The 15910-nt window shown below is 35.7% G+C and overlaps 1 protein-coding gene across 1 annotated transcript; it reads left to right on the top strand.

Annotated features, from left to right (window-relative positions):
• Positions 1-201: 201 nt before the first annotated feature.
• LOC123678704 lies at positions 202-1842 on the top strand. The gene is made up of 2 exons (XM_045615853.1): positions 202-890; positions 1548-1842. The coding sequence occupies exons 1-2, from the start codon at positions 202-204 to the stop codon at positions 1840-1842; spliced, it is 984 nt and encodes a 327-aa protein (XP_045471809.1).
• Positions 1843-15910: the final 14068 nt, after the last annotated feature.

Genomic DNA, 15910 nt, shown 5'->3' on the forward strand with positions numbered 1-15910 from the left:
TTCAACTAGGATAGGAATTTAGATTGGTATTTTTTGTAACATATGTTGTGATAATATTCACATGTAGCAGGAACATTCAGTTTCAAATTAAACGCTGAGTTGAAAAGTTATCATTTGATTTCCCTCTGCAATTTATACGAAATAAATTATTAAATATAACTTTGTTCAACAAGTTGAAGTAGTAACAGTGGCGACGAGAAAATGAGTGAAGAAAAGAGTTTTGTCGGTCATTTACGTGAATTCGACGTAAAAATTAATGACTGGAGTATCTTCAAACCTCGTTTATTGAATTATTTCACGGCGAACAATATAGATGATCCCGTGAGAAAACGTGCCATATTATTGAATTTACTATCGGAAGATTCTTACCGATCAATTTTCAATTTGTGCCTACCAACCGCACCGGAAAGAAAAACCTTCGAAGAACTGATAACATTATTTTCCGATCATTTCGGAACGCAAACTTCGGTTTTTGCCGAAAGAGAAAAAATCTACAGTGCCAAGAAGTTATCAAGTGAAACAGCAAACGACTGGGCAGCCAGACTTCGAAATTTAGCAGCATATTGTGAGTTTGACGAAGAGTTAAACATTGCATTAAGAGATCGGTTCATCGTGGGATATAATAAAGGACCTGTGATGGACAGACTTTTTGAAGAAAGGAAACAAATTTCTCTAGCCGAAGCAATTCGAATAGCGTCATCCAAAGAGGCAGCGCGTGGAAAAGAAGCGACGCCATTTTCCTTGAAAGGAGAGCCATTGTTCCATTTCAGAAAAGGCAGCAAGTGCGCAGCCTCAGCGAAGACGTCACCTTCTACGTCACAGGAAATCAGCGCAAATAAAATGTCAAGTTTGTGGCAGAAGCAATCATCTGTCATCAAATTGTCAATACCGTGAGTGTTCTTGCCATTTCTGTAATACTAAAGGTCATTTATCTCCTGTTTGTCCGAAAAGACAACAATCAGAGACAAAAAGAATTGTTCATAATCAAAATAAAACGAATCGCAATTTCAAATTTGGCAAACGAAATTCTTTCCAAAATTATCTAGATGATAAGCAAAATTCATTATTTATGATCAAAAGTAGAGAAAATAAACCATTTTATGTTGATATTTCTATTAATAATAATAATTATGCATTTCAAATCGACACAGGATCAAGTATATCTTGTATAAACAAATTCTTCTATGAAAATTTTTTCTCATCTGAAACTTTAAGAGAATCTGATAAGGAGTTATTTGTAAACATGGTCAAAAGATATCACCTATTGGTAGTTTTGTAACGAATGTTGTTTATAATGACTTAGAGAAAAATATTACAATTTTTGTAATAGATAAGGGAGGACCACCTATATTAGGTAGGGATTTTCTCTCGAAATTTTCGATTGGATTATCAGATGTATTTCAATTGACTAGCTTGGATGATAACTGTTTGGTGAATGAATTGAAAGAGAAATATTCAGCTGTTTTTTCCCCAGGCTTAGGGACTTTTACTAAAGGTGTAGCAATATTAAAGTTAAAGAACGATACTGTTGTGCCAAAAATTTTAAGGGCCAGACCATTACCATTCGCTATGAAATCTAAAGTGGAGGACGAACTGAACCGACTTTTAGAGATGGGAGTGATTTCTCCAGTGGAGTACTCAGAATGGGGGATCCCAGAAGTACCTGTTCTAAAACCTGATGGTAGCATAAGGATCTGTGGTGATTTTGAGGTGACGGTAAATCCGCACCTGGAAGTAGATAAGTATCCTTTACCACGCACTGATGATTTATTTGCTAGCTTAGCAGGTGGTGAGGAATATACTAAATTAGATTTATCAAATGCTTTCAACCAAGTTTTGTAAGATGAAAATTCTAAAAAATTTTGTACTATTTCAACTCATATAGGGTTATTTGTATATAATCGATTACCATTTGGAATAGCCTCTTGTCCTAGTAAATTTCAGAAAATTATGACATCCTTACTAAGCGGAATAGAGGGAGTAGTTTTTTTCATTGATGATGTTTTAATTACTGCACGAAATAGAAAAGAACATCTCGAAAAATTGAAACGAGTATTAGACATTTCAAAAGATGCAGGACTTAAAGTTTCCTTAGATAAATGCTGTTTTTTACAGAAATAAGTGAAATATTTGGGTCACATAATTGATCCTGTTAAAATCGAGGCAATCAAAAATGCGCCCATTCCTCGTAATATTACTCAATTAAAGTCTATAATTTCACTAATTAGTTATTATGGAAAATTTATAAAAAATCAAGCTACTATATTGCATCCACTTTATAATCTGCTGAAAAAAGATGTAAAGTGGAATTGGTCGAAAGAATGTCAAAACGCTTTTAATAAAATAAAAAATGAACTGACGTCTGATAAGTTACTGGTACATTTTCAAGATGACAAGCCGATAAAACTTACTGTAGATGCCTCAAATTATGGTATAGCGGCTATTATAAGTCATGTTTTCGAAAATAAAACTGAACGACCTATTGCATACGCCTCTAGAACATTGAATAAAAGTGAAATTAACTATTCACATATAGAAAAGGAAGGTCTTGCTTTTATTTTTGGTCTCGATAAATTCAATCAATATCTTTATAACCGACCGTTTATTCTTGTTACTGATCACAAGCCATTATTAGCAATTTTTAATCCGTCAAAATCAATTCCACAATTTTCGGCAAATCGACTCAGAAGATGGGCAGTGATTTTGTCAAATTACACCTACAAAATAGAGTATGTAAGATCCGAAAATAATGTCGCAGATTGTTTGAGCAGATTACCTCTTCCGGATAATTTTGAATATACAGAAGAAATTTCTTATATTGATATTAATTATTGTAATTATTTCGAAAAATGTGAAATGCAAATGAATTTCGAAGATGTGAAGAGAGCTACAGAAAATGATAAAAATCTCAGAAAAATATTATTATTTGTGAAAAAAGGTCGTTGGCCTTCGTCTTGTAACGATATCGAAGGTTACCAAGCTTTTCTGAAGAAACGCTTTGAACTAAGTGTGGAGTCTGAATGTATTTTATGGAAAAATCGCTTAGTGATCCCTAGTATTTTACATAAATCAATATTAAATATGTTACATGAGACACATTTGGTAATAGCGAAGATGAAGAGTATCGCTAGGTCTTATTTTTGGTGGCCAAACATAGATCTGGATGTTAGGTAGTTATTTGGGCTGTTTCCATCATCTGTGCGGTTGGATGTTTCCGACGTTTCGGCAAGCATTCGCCTGCCGTCCTCAGGGTGGTGGTCCTGAGAAGGACCGATTGGGTGGTTCTGAGAAGAACCGTTTGCCAAACTTGGTCTGTCTGGACTTGTACGCACCATACTTTTTTCGATTTCGTATGAGGGTATCGGAGTTTGAACCTTAGTCGTATCGGTTGCAATCCTTTAACTCTCACCACTAGTCTACAGAAGCAGGTAGTAATCTATACGCATTAAGCTTAATATAAGTTACACCTGTATGCGCAGTTGGGATGCGCAGTAGTCGAATATTCGGGTTGCGCAGATGGTGTGCGCAGTTATCCGTCCGAATTCTGATTCATTTTTAATTTGGTGGTGTCGAGGTGCTTCCGACCTGGACCAGGTTCAATTTCCTCAGATCAGATCTTATGATTGGTGCCCAGACTTCCTTGATCTCCAGACCGGCATACTTATGGGATTCGGAGTGATGGCCATGAAGGCTGCTTCTTTGAGTTTCCTCCGTTTCGATCTTTCTTCCTTTGATATTATGGAAGCTTCATCCCATTTTATCCTATGTTCCTCATCCCAAGCATGTTGGACTAGCCTGGATTTCTCTGTTTCTCCCAGTCGAGCTAGTTTTTGGTGCTCTTTGACTCTTGTGTCCAGTGGGCGTTTGGTCTCTCCAATGTAAGATCTACCGCACTCGCATGGTATTTCGTATATGCAATTTTTTGTTCTTTGATTTTCGTTGTCAGGTTTCACCTTGGTTAGGTTAGCCCTGACAGTGTTCTTAGTTTGGAATGAAGTTCTCACGCCGTATCTATTACCAATTCTTCTTAGTTTTTCTGATAACCCTCTCACATATGGGATGACCGTGGTTATCGTTTCAGTTGATTCGGTTTGTGTTTCTGGTCGAGGTTCTGTGTTATCCCTCGGTGTTCTGGCGATTTCTAGTATCCTCTTGGGATAGCCGTTCTTCTCAAGAATTTCTGTGATCTTATCGAATTCTTCGTTCTTATCGTTCAGACTGGAGCACACTTGAGTTGCTCTGTCATAGAGGCATCTGGCTACTCCCAATTTGGTGTTGAGGTTATGGTTAGATTCGAAGTGGAGGACCACCACCCTGAGGACGGCAGGCGAATGCTTGCCGAAACGTCGGAAACATCCAACCGCACAGATGATGGAAACAGCCCAAATAACTACCTAACATATAGTCCAACATCAATATCAAGACAACAAATAGATCTGGATATTATAAATTTTCTAAATAATTGTGAAGCGTGTAAAATTAACACTGATAGGCCCAACAAACATAAATTAGATACTTGGAAATGGCCGGATAAAGCTTGGGAACGCATTCATATCGATTTTTGCGGACCGTTTTTGGGAAAATTTTTTTTGGTAATTGTGGATGCTCATTCCAAATGGATCGAAGTTTTTATAATGTCCAAAATAACAGCATCAGAAACTATTAGAACCTTACGCTATACTTTCGCTCGTTTTGGATTACCAAAAGTATTAGTGTGTGACAATGGTCCACAATTCGATTGTCATGAGTTTAAACAATTCTTATACAAAAATCGTATAAATTTAATATTTACACCTCCATACCATCCGCAATCCAACGGAGAAGCAGAGTCATCAGTTAAAATTATAAAGAAAGCTTTATTGAAAAATTTGCATGAAAATGTTGGTAAAGATTTGGATTTAGTTCTCTGTAATTTCTTATTTGACTATAGAAATTCTGCACACAGTACTACTGGCGTCAACCCTTCTGAACTACTTTTCAGGCATAAGGTCAATGACCGGTTCAGTTTGTTAATTCCTCCTATTTCGAATAATTTGAAAGAAAATGTCTCAAATTCTCAGTACAAACAAAAAATGTATTTTTCTGGGAAAAATTTTACAAAATTCACTGAGGAGGATGAAGTACTGGTATTGAATTATAAAAACAAAAAGAGATACTGGATAGAAGGTATTGTTAAGGATAAAATATGTATATAGTTTTCATACCTAAGTTAAATTTGTATTGGAGGAGACATGTAAATCAAATAAAACATTTTAACTGGAAAAAGTCCATGCCAGAAAATTTAGGTAATATTGTAAATAGTAAAAATTCAGTTTTGAATGGAAATGTAAATATTGAAAATTCAGAAGTTGAGAGAAATGTAAATAGAAATTGGCTAGGACAAACTGAAAATTCAGAATTAAGTGAACATGTAAATAATTATTCAGAGAATTGTGTAGATTTAGACTTAAGAAGTAATAATGTAAATATTAATTCAGGAAATAGTTCAGCAAGTGTAAATAAAACTCCTGAACAGAGACCCAAACGGAATGTTGAACCCATTGAACGTTTTGGCTATTGACTATTTTTGATTTTGTATCAAAAATTCTTTAGGGGGAGAAATGTTATGGTATTTAGATTGGTATTTTTTGTAACATATGTTGTGATAATATTCACATGTAGCAGGAACATTCAGTTTCAAATTAAACGCTGAGTTGAAAAGTTATCATTTGATTTACCTCTGCAATTTATACGAAATAAATTATTAAATATTACTTTGTTCTACAAGTTGAAGTAGTAACAACAACCATTAAAAAAATTACTCGATTTTGACACAAAATGACCTGAATCTCCGCAAGTACCCATCCGATTGTGATGAAACTTTGCATTAGAGATTACAGTCTTTGAACGGAAAGTTGTGCGAAATTTCATTTCTGTGATTGCATCTCAACCATAGAAAAAAATTACTTGGTTTCGAAACAAAATGACCCGAATCTCCGCAAAAACTCTTCCGATTGTGATGAAACTTTGCACTAGAGATCACAATTCTTGAATGGAGAGTTGTGGAAAGCTTCATTTCTGTGGTTGTATTACAACCATAGAAAAAAATTACTCGATTTTGACACAAAATGACCTGAATCTCCGCAAGTAGCTACTGTTCCGATTGGGATGAAACTTTGCACTGAGGATCACAGTCTTTGAACGGAGACTTGTGCCAAATTTAATTTCTGTGGTTGCATCAAGCTCCGAAGTTGAAACCTTCCTCTATTACGGTAAAATACCTCGATCTGTGTTTTTTTCCATCAGGAGGAAGTATCAACAAACACCAGTCTTTTCATCATCGATTTTCAGACGAGTAAAATCGTCTTGTCTGCATACTCCAAAAATTACAAAAATTAAAATTATCTGTGCAACCAACAACTTGTCATGTGGGGCTTCGATGATGAACTTGATAGCTACTTGTGCAGTTAAAACAGTAGATGTCAAAAATTAATTGTATTTATTTACTGAATTCTCAGTTTTTATTTTAATAACGTTGATAGAATATCGTTTCAATTGTCATGTTGCAATTTGGAAATATATGTCTCGTATTCATGCTTAATTCAGTTCTTTTTCGAGGCAATTGAAATTGGGTAATATTTTAGGTGCTTCAATTGAATTTCGGTGCGCTAATATAGGATATGTACTAGAAGAAGAAGAAGAAACGGTAAAGAGGATCTTTCGGTATCGAATCATAGATACGAAAGTCAATATTTTCGGTGAGATATAATGAAAATCTACACTCATAAACACAATTATGTTTTATAGGAGCTCCCCTTCTTTCAGTATAAAGTGTCATCTGATTCGATCTCATCGGATTAGGAAAAGCTGACTGTTGACGCATGCTGTTCAACTAGGATAGGAAAGCAGGAATCCAAGTGAATACAAATGTCGCCGAAGTCACTGGTGAAATTACTCGATTTCGAAACAAAATTGCCTGAATCTCCGCAAGAACATATCTGATTGTGATGAAACTTTGCACTGAGGACCACAGTCTTTGAACGGAGAGTTGTGCCAAATTTCATTTCTGTGGTTGCATCACAACCATGAAAAAATTACTCGATTTTGGCACAAAATGACCTGAATCTCCGCAAGTACTCTTCCGATTGTGATGAAAATTTTCACTGAGGATCACAATTCTTGAACGGAGAATTGTGCCAAATTTCATTTCTGTGGTTGCATCACAACCATAGAAAAAATTACTCGATTTCGATACAAAATGGTCTGAATCTCCTCAAGTACTCTTTCGATTGTGATGAAACTTTGCACTGGGGATCACAGTCCTTGAACGGAGACTTGTGCCAAATTTCATTTCTGTTGTTGCATCAAAACCATAGAAAAAACTTACTCGATTTCGAAACAAAATGACCCGAATCTCCGCAAGAACTCTTCCGATTGTGATGACACTCTGCACTAGAGATCACAATCCTTGAACGGATAGTTGTGGAAAGTTTCATTTTTGTGGTTGCATCACACCCGTAGAAAAAAATTACTCGATTTTGACACAAAATGACCTGAATCTCCGCAAGTACTCTTCCGATTGTGATGAAACTTCGCACTGAGGATCACAGTCTTTGAACGGAGACCTGTGCCAAATTTCATTTCTGTGGTTGCATCAAGCTCCGAAGTTGAAACCTTTCTCTATAACGGTAAAATACCTCGATCTCTGTTTTTTTCCATCAGGAAGAAGTATCAACAAAAACCAGTCTTTTCATCATCGATTTTCAGACGATTCAAATCGTCTTGTCTGCATACTCAAAAAATTCCAAAAATTAAAATTATCTGTGCAACCAACAACTTGTCATGTGGAGCTTCGATGATGAACTTGATAGCTACTTGTGCAGTTAAAATAGCAAATGTCAAAACTTAATTGTATTTATTTACTGAATTCTAAGTTTTTATTTTAATAACGTTGATAGAATGTCGTTTCAATTGTCATGTTGCAATTTGGAAATATACAGGGTGGCCATTTGAAAACGAAACAGACGAGATTACAGACGAAATAAAGTTTTTCGGTAGAAATGCTCGGACAGGTCGATTTTTGTTTCGAGGGGGACAACTCAAGATGTAGGTTACGGACGCATAGCGCTTCAACCCTTGCTACTACAACCCTCACCCCCAAATTTTGAATAGGGAAGATGGGGTGAGTGATACCTCATTTGAAAGGTATTTTTATACTGATTTCAGCACAGTAATTGTTTTTTCATTTTATGCATTAGTTCTCGAAATATTCTTTACTAAGTATTTGAAAATGAAGTGGTGTTTTCATGGCACTTGTAGTGTTTTGTGAAAAATCGACATTTTGAGCTTCAAAACAACTATGACTGTGGCTTCCTTCCTAACTAACTAACGCATGAATATTTCGAGAACTAATGCATAAAATGAAATAACAATTACTGTGCTGAAATCAGTATAAAAATACCTTTAAATTGAGGTATCACTCACCCCATCTTCCCTATTCAAAAATTGGGGGTGGGGGTTATAGCAGCAAGGGTTGAAGCGCTATGCGTCCGTAACCTACATCTTAAGTTGTCCCCCTCGAAACAGAAATCGACCTGTTCGAGCATTTCTATCGAAAAACTTTATTTCGTCTGTAATCTCGTCTGTTTCGTTTTCAAATGGCCACCCTGTATGTCTCGTATTCATGCTTAATTCAGTTCTCTTTCGAGGCAATTGAAATTGGGGAATATTTTAGGTGCTTTAATTAAATTTCGGTGCGCTAATAGGATAGGATAGAAGAAGAAGAAGAAACGGTAAAGAGCATCTTTCGGTATCGAATCATAGATACGAAAGTCAATATTTTCGGTGAGATATAATGAAAATCTACACTCATAAACACAATTATGTTCCACCTAAATTTTATAGGAGCTCCCCTTCTTTCAGTATAAAGTGTCATCTGATTCGATCTCATCGGATTAGGAAAAGCTGACTGTTGACGCATGCTGTTCAACTAGGATAGGAAAGCAGGAATCCAAGTGAATCCAAATGTCGCCGACAGTCACTGGTCAGAGATCTGTACCAATGCACAAAGGAAAGAGTCGCTGACAGCCTAACCCGAGGCGGGGATCTACCCTTCATGCGTACGAAACCCTACGTGCCACGCGTGCGAAATCTTTCGTGTTCACTACGTTTTATGAGAACTCTTTCGGTTTTTTGAAGGTTTGATTTTTCGGTTATAAACATAATCTACTCCTTTTTTAATCGTATGTATGATTTTAGCGAATACCCCTACCATTATCTCATTAAAAAAAAATAGAAAAAAAAACACCGCTTTGGCATCAGCAGTTCGTTCATTCATGCGGAAACTGCAGATTGGTAAAAAAAATTTAAAGAAATATCTACAGATATCTATATGGGTATACGAGTCTTGTACTTAATCAGGTCATATTATCTTCTTTTAGTTTAACTAGATTATTTTCAAGACCCATTAGAAAAAGAGTTAGAATTAGAATAGAATTGAAAGTAGAATTATAGGTGGAATTAATATTATAATCAAAATTGAAAGTAAAATTAAAATTGGAATTGAAATTAGAGTTCGAATTATAATAAAATCATAATCAGAATCAGAATAGAGAATTAGAACATTCCAGTGGCTATTTTACATGTACAAATTACATACAATTATATACAAGATTCAACACGTCATTATTGTTATCATTTCGTTTAACTAAATTATTTTCAAGTAAGACACATAAGAATTTGAAATATTAGTAGTATTGAAATTAGAATAGGAATAAGAATTGAAATTGGAATTACATTTTGAATTGGAATTGGAAATAAAATTAGAATTATAATTTCAATTTTATGTTCAATTTATAAATGGAATTAGAATTATAATTCTATTTTTATTTCCAATTCCAATTCAAAATCTAATTTCAATTTCAATTCTCATTCTTATTCCTATTCTAATTCTAATTCAACAAAAGTCTTATTGTTGATCCCTCAGAGAAAGTTCTAGGTTTCAATCTTCCTAGGAAAATTTGGTGTATTTTGAATAGACTTATCAGGTGTGTGAATAAGTCTTTCCCGTTTTTTTTTCAAATTTTGAGCCTTTATTGTGAAAAAATGGTTACAAATGAATTATTGAAAGTATTGGCCATCGCTAGCTACAACTTTTCCCCATCTTTCTGGCAACATACGAATCCCGTTGCGAAAAAATTCGACCGGTTTGGCCTCTATCCAGTCATCCACCCATTTTTTGGCTTCCTCGTAGGAATGGAAGTGCTGGTCAGCCAGGCCATGCGTCATCGATCTGAAGAGATGGTAATCAGACGGAGCAATGTCTGGACTATACGGCGGGTGGGGTAGGACTTCCCATTTGAGCGTTTCTAAGTATGTTTTCACCGGCTGTGCAACATGTGGGCGAGCATTGTCATGTTGCAAAATAACTTTGTCGTGCCTGTCGGAGTATTGTGGCCGTTTTTCTCGCAGTGCGCGGCTCAAACGCATCAATTGTCGTCGATAGACCTCGCCTGTGATCCTTTCATTCGGTTTCAGAAGCTCATAGTAAACCACACCTAGCTGGTCCCACCATATACAGAGCATGAGCTTGGCGCCATGAATATTTGGCTTGGCCGTCGATGATGATGCATGGTCAGGTAGTCCCCATGATTTTCTTCGCTTCGGATTATCGTAACGGATCCACTTTTCATCGCCAGTCACGATACGATGCAGAAAACCCTTTCTTTTATGTCGCAGAAGCAGCTGTTCGCAAGTGAAAAAACGCCGTTCGACGTCTCTCAGCTTCAGTTCGTACGGCACCCAATTTCCTTGCTTTTGGATCATTCCCATGGAAATGGTTGTTCGGTCAACTCCCAATGCTTCAGCAAGTTCTTCTTGCGTTTGACACGAATCTTCATCAAGCAAAGTCGCCAATTCTTGATCTTCGAAGATTTGCGGCCGCCCGGAACGCTCCTTGTCTTCCACGTCAAAATCGCCACTTTTGAAGCTTCGAAACCATCCGCGAACACTTGAATCATCGACACAACCTTCTCCATAAGCTTCCTGAAGCAACCGATGCGCCTCGGCAGCAGATTTCTTCAAATTGAACCAATAAAGTGAAACTTCCCGCAAATGACGTCGACTCGGCTCAAATTTCGACATTTTCACGATTTCAAAAATTTATGATGCGAAAAAATTTCAACTAATGTGTTAGTGTGGAATTGTTGACAGATGAATAAGCTTTGATTATGACATATGTAGCCATTAAATACTCGCACAGTATTGGTGGCGCCATCTCTTACAAAAAACGGGAAAGACTTATTCACACACCATATAGAACTGGTCATGGTCGTTGTAATAGTACCCTCTTCAAATGGTGTTCTATTGATAGCCCACTATGTGAGTGTGGTGTAGAAGAGACCATTGACCACTTGGTGAATGATTGTCCGATTTATAAATTTCATGATGGTTTCCAAGCTATCCATTCAGTTTCAGATTCTTTTTTAGAATGGGTAGTTAACTTCAAATCGATATAATGAAAACTAATATTTAGTACTCCTTTCTGCTTCTTTTCTTTTTGTTTTAGGATCCAATTGGAAATTATAGAGTCGTCAACCGAAAAGAGAGGATAAAGGAAATTTTGTTTTGGTTGAAGAGGAAGTCCTTCAATATAAATTATGTCAGCTTATTCTGTAAACGTTTACACAAACCAGTCACTACACCGATACGGGGAGACAGAGTTTTTGCTGAGGTTTTTATCTGTTCTCTTGTATCATACGTTGAAATGTATGATGCCCCGTTACATTTCCTCTGCTAATACTGAGATTCATCGACACATATGCTTGATTGTTTGAAATTAATATTTTGTATTTGCTCTTTCTCAAAAGAATATATATATAATTCTAATTTCAATATGCCTACTTATGCGTTTCGTCCCTGGCACACACACCGGACTCATCAGTGTGACTATGGTATATTTGTGTGTGCCGTGTCACAGACGCTTGGGGAATTTATTATTATCGGGAGCCGCCGGGACTCGAACCCGGCACCTTGTCGCATCTCGGTGAGTGAGTCTACCTCTTAACGTCTAGGTTACCGATTGCTGTGTTTATTGTTGCTATGTGGAGCTTTTATGAGAAGCCGCCACATAGGCTAATCAGACATTATCTTTTTTTTTATGAGTCGCAACTAGAAAACTTATTTGATCATCAAATCAAATTTTTTCGCTTCATATTAGTTTCGTAATTCACTAGTTCTAACAATTCTTAGCAATATTTTCAAGCAAAATATTGATTCATTGATTGTCAACTGACATAGGTAATATTGGTTTTTGTCTGAATTGTTTACATTATTGAATGTTTTCATGGAAACTGACATCAGCAATCGAAACGAAGTGTCGTTTCCAGACTATCAAAACAAGCCTTCTACCGCTAATAAAACAAATTTTGAAATTTTATTCTGAACATTGCATTTTATACTGGAAAATTGATTATGATGCATTCAAATGGTTGTGTTATCAATATTTTATATAAATGATGATAACTTTGAGTATATCAAATGAAGATTAAATGAAAAATAACCATTATATAACGAATGAAATTAATGCGAACAATGAGAATGAGTATATTGACAACAACGTAAAAGATTGACAACACAAACTATCTCAAAATATTTTTATAGTTGAATCGATCACATTCATAAGTTTTTTTATCCTTTCATAACAACTCACTTAACAATAAAAATGAAATGAAAATCAGCGAGTGTAGCCTACTAGTTCAAAATCCCTCTACAAATTCCGAAGGAATGTTCTTGAACAACGTAAATGTTAACGACTTCTCCTGAAAATATGTGCACGGGTAAACCACCATTGTTTTACGTGTTCCTCATACGTCTAGTTAGCTGTGCTCCCGTTTTTCTGAGCTTTCGGCCTTCTTTGTTATTGGAAAAATGTTCACGTCTCTTTTTGTTAATGGGAATGAAAACACCTGCAATTGAATCCGATAACCCGAGGGCAATTTAATGACATCTCAACAGTGTTTGTCACCTGTAGATAGTTGTGACATAAGATTGTAAATAAAGACAATTTGTATTTAATCGACTCCGAAAGAGTACTAGATTCCCATATTTGAATAAAATAAAAAGTAAAACCATTGATATTTTTTTTTGTTCATGGCATCGACTTCTATTGTCATTAACTGTGAATCTGTTCTTGGCCAAACTCATTCCTAGAAACCCTAGAAATTTTCGTTGGTGCTTTATTCTGCGTGAATATTTCTTCATGAAACTGTATCTTTCATAATATTTACTGATTGCTAGGAGGTTCATAGAAAAATGAATAATTCAATGAATAAGAAAACTGAGTAAGAAACTTAATGGTTTCCCAATGAGAGGTTTCATTTCGATATTAAAAGAAGTATTAATTCATTTGTTTTTTAGTTTGGTATTATGTTGTAAATTTCGTTTTCATAATTTATGTACTTACTTCACTTATATCATATTATTTTACTTACCTCAAAGATATTTTCAACCAAATTATTAATGTAGGATCCAGTTATTGTTCCCTGTGAATAATTGAGATGGTCAACGGGATGCTTGGAGACCTATTCGTTTTTCAAGTGTCGAAGGCATGACGGTTTCAGTGAATTAACAGGAAACGAATTGTTATTGTACATATATAATGTAAAAAGGATGTGTAATTCTTCGGGGTGTCGAAGATGTGTCATGTCGATTGTAAAACTTAAGAGATTTACTGGGGTTGGGAAAATTCGAGAACAAGACGGTTGTACCAGATGTGTTACATCTGTGTATCAGGTACTAGTCCTTCGAGTATATTCGATTTCCAGGAATCCGCGAAGATCTTTGTAGGCGGTACGGAAAAATTTTTATTGGACTAGGGGATGGTGCTTTCCCTAAGGGTGTGGTCAAGCCGAAAGAAGGGAGGTTGATATTCGAGACAGGGTAGTTCCAATCGGCAGAAAGACAGTTAAAATTAAGCCGAAGACGGGTAAAGTTCAAGGCAAGTCTAAGACGAGTCAAGTTCGGTCGGTCAACTTAAGACGTAAGACGAAAAGACGTTTAGCGGACTAGATTAAGACGAGTCGCGAACAAGTTAAAGACGAGACGACCGAAAACTTGACGTACGACGAAGACGTGATAATCCAAGACGATTCGAGTAATCAACAAACGAGTTGAAGACGAAATTCAGTACCGTAGTGAGAAAGTTGTAATTAAGACGTAATTAGGATCTTCTCAATACTGAGTTTGTACTGTATAAGTGTGGCTTTGTAAATAGATGTAAATAATTGAAAAGAGTTTAATTATTACAAATCCAACAAAGTCACGGAGAAAGAGACGAAAGGCCAGGTAATCCAATCATACCTCTAGACGATCGATTAACCAAGCCTACATTAATGCACCTAGCAATCGATGCCGAAACATATCTAGAAAAAAAAAGGTTATTTTTGGAAAAAACACTGGATGTTCGTTGTAGGTCCATCTGCAAGTTTTCGAATCGATTGTGGAGCGTTGACAAGCTAAATCACAAGATGTGATCACCTCTTTGAGAAATAACACGACCAGGAAACTTCTCTCGCAAAATTGCAATTGAGCTCATCATTTCACGCTATTAGATGCATCAGAAACCTACCTCCCTTTGATGCAATTTTGAATGTATATTATAGTTTATTTTGGTATGGGGTAATTCTGTTGAATTTAAAAGAGTTTATATCACAAAAGAAGATAATAAGGGTGATGTTCAGGTTAGGTTATCGTGATCATTGCAGACTTATATTTATTGCAAATGGTATTCTGATAGTACCTTGTATCTTTATTTTTAAGTCTCTACAATATGTTAAAGAAAATGAATCATTATTTGTCAAGTTGTCTAGTTTTTATAGCTACTCTACAAGAGGCTCAGAAACGTCATCCATGCCTATTCATTGAACCACAAAATTTGAGTCATCTCCATAATAATAATAATAATAAATGTTGCTTCATTGACGTTCAAAAGTATACATATATTTCATATAACAGAGAAATTGGCATAAACTAAGGTTTGTGTGCCACTTTCTTCTGATATACCTAATATTTGACACATTAACTCAATACTATACTCTCTTACTCTCCTACCTACATGAAGATTAGAACATCAAAAATCATTATTCCATAGTATATTTGTGCACTAGACCAGCGAGAAATGAAGATTTTGTTACAACGCATTGATAGTATTTCGATGCCAACCTCAATAATTTATGTTTCATTCACAATCTTATTAGGTGGCTTTAACAAAATTAAAATCTTCAAATATCGAATCGCTCCAAAGAATATAATATAGAAGCGAATTCGCTCGAGCGAGCGTTCGATATTAATTTTTATGAGAGCTAGTGCACTGAATTGAATCTAGCTGAATTGCGAAGAGAAATATCCCGTCCAAAACATAATTCATTCATCACAGGTAAACGCAATCGATCTGGATACCATTCAAGCCTCAACAGTGTTCGAAAAGATAAACATAATGCACTTCCGTAGTATGGATATCAAACAAAACGATCGTGATTAGGGCCTCCAGGTACGTAATGCCTTGATTAGTTTTCAATCAGTGCAGCACCGTACCGTAGAACACCGGAGGCTGCTTTTATCGAAATCCGATATTGTTTTTGGTCATAACTTAAATTGATGCAATTAATGCTACAAAAAACTTACTGCAGTTGGAGTACTTTCAACTTCATTAATTATATCAACGCCTTATGAAGCAAGGTATTCTTTGCTTCTCAACGGTGCTGAAAAAGCCATCCAGATATATACTGCTTTTTTCATAATAATTCGAGATCATATGTAGATATAACTCGATTCTTCTGAAGAGAACAGAATATTATAAACTGTTTCCGTAAAGTATGGAACAAATTTGTTTTTAGCTAAACAGACTATTTTAAGAAATAATCCTGGAACACGT

Source organism: Harmonia axyridis, chromosome 4 (genome assembly GCF_914767665.1).
Source record: "Harmonia axyridis chromosome 4, icHarAxyr1.1, whole genome shotgun sequence".
NCBI classification, from domain to species: domain Eukaryota; kingdom Metazoa; phylum Arthropoda; class Insecta; order Coleoptera; family Coccinellidae; genus Harmonia; species Harmonia axyridis.

Excerpts from the sequence above, each read along its gene's own strand:
- LOC123678704 (XM_045615853.1), top strand. The coding sequence starts at position 202 with ATGAGTGAAGAAAAGAGTTTTGTCGGTCATTTACGTGAATTCGACGTA. Across the intron at positions 891-1,547 it reads GTCATCAAATTGTCAATACC|GGCCAGACCATTACCATTCG; the intron begins GTGAGTGTTCTT and ends AAAAATTTTAAG.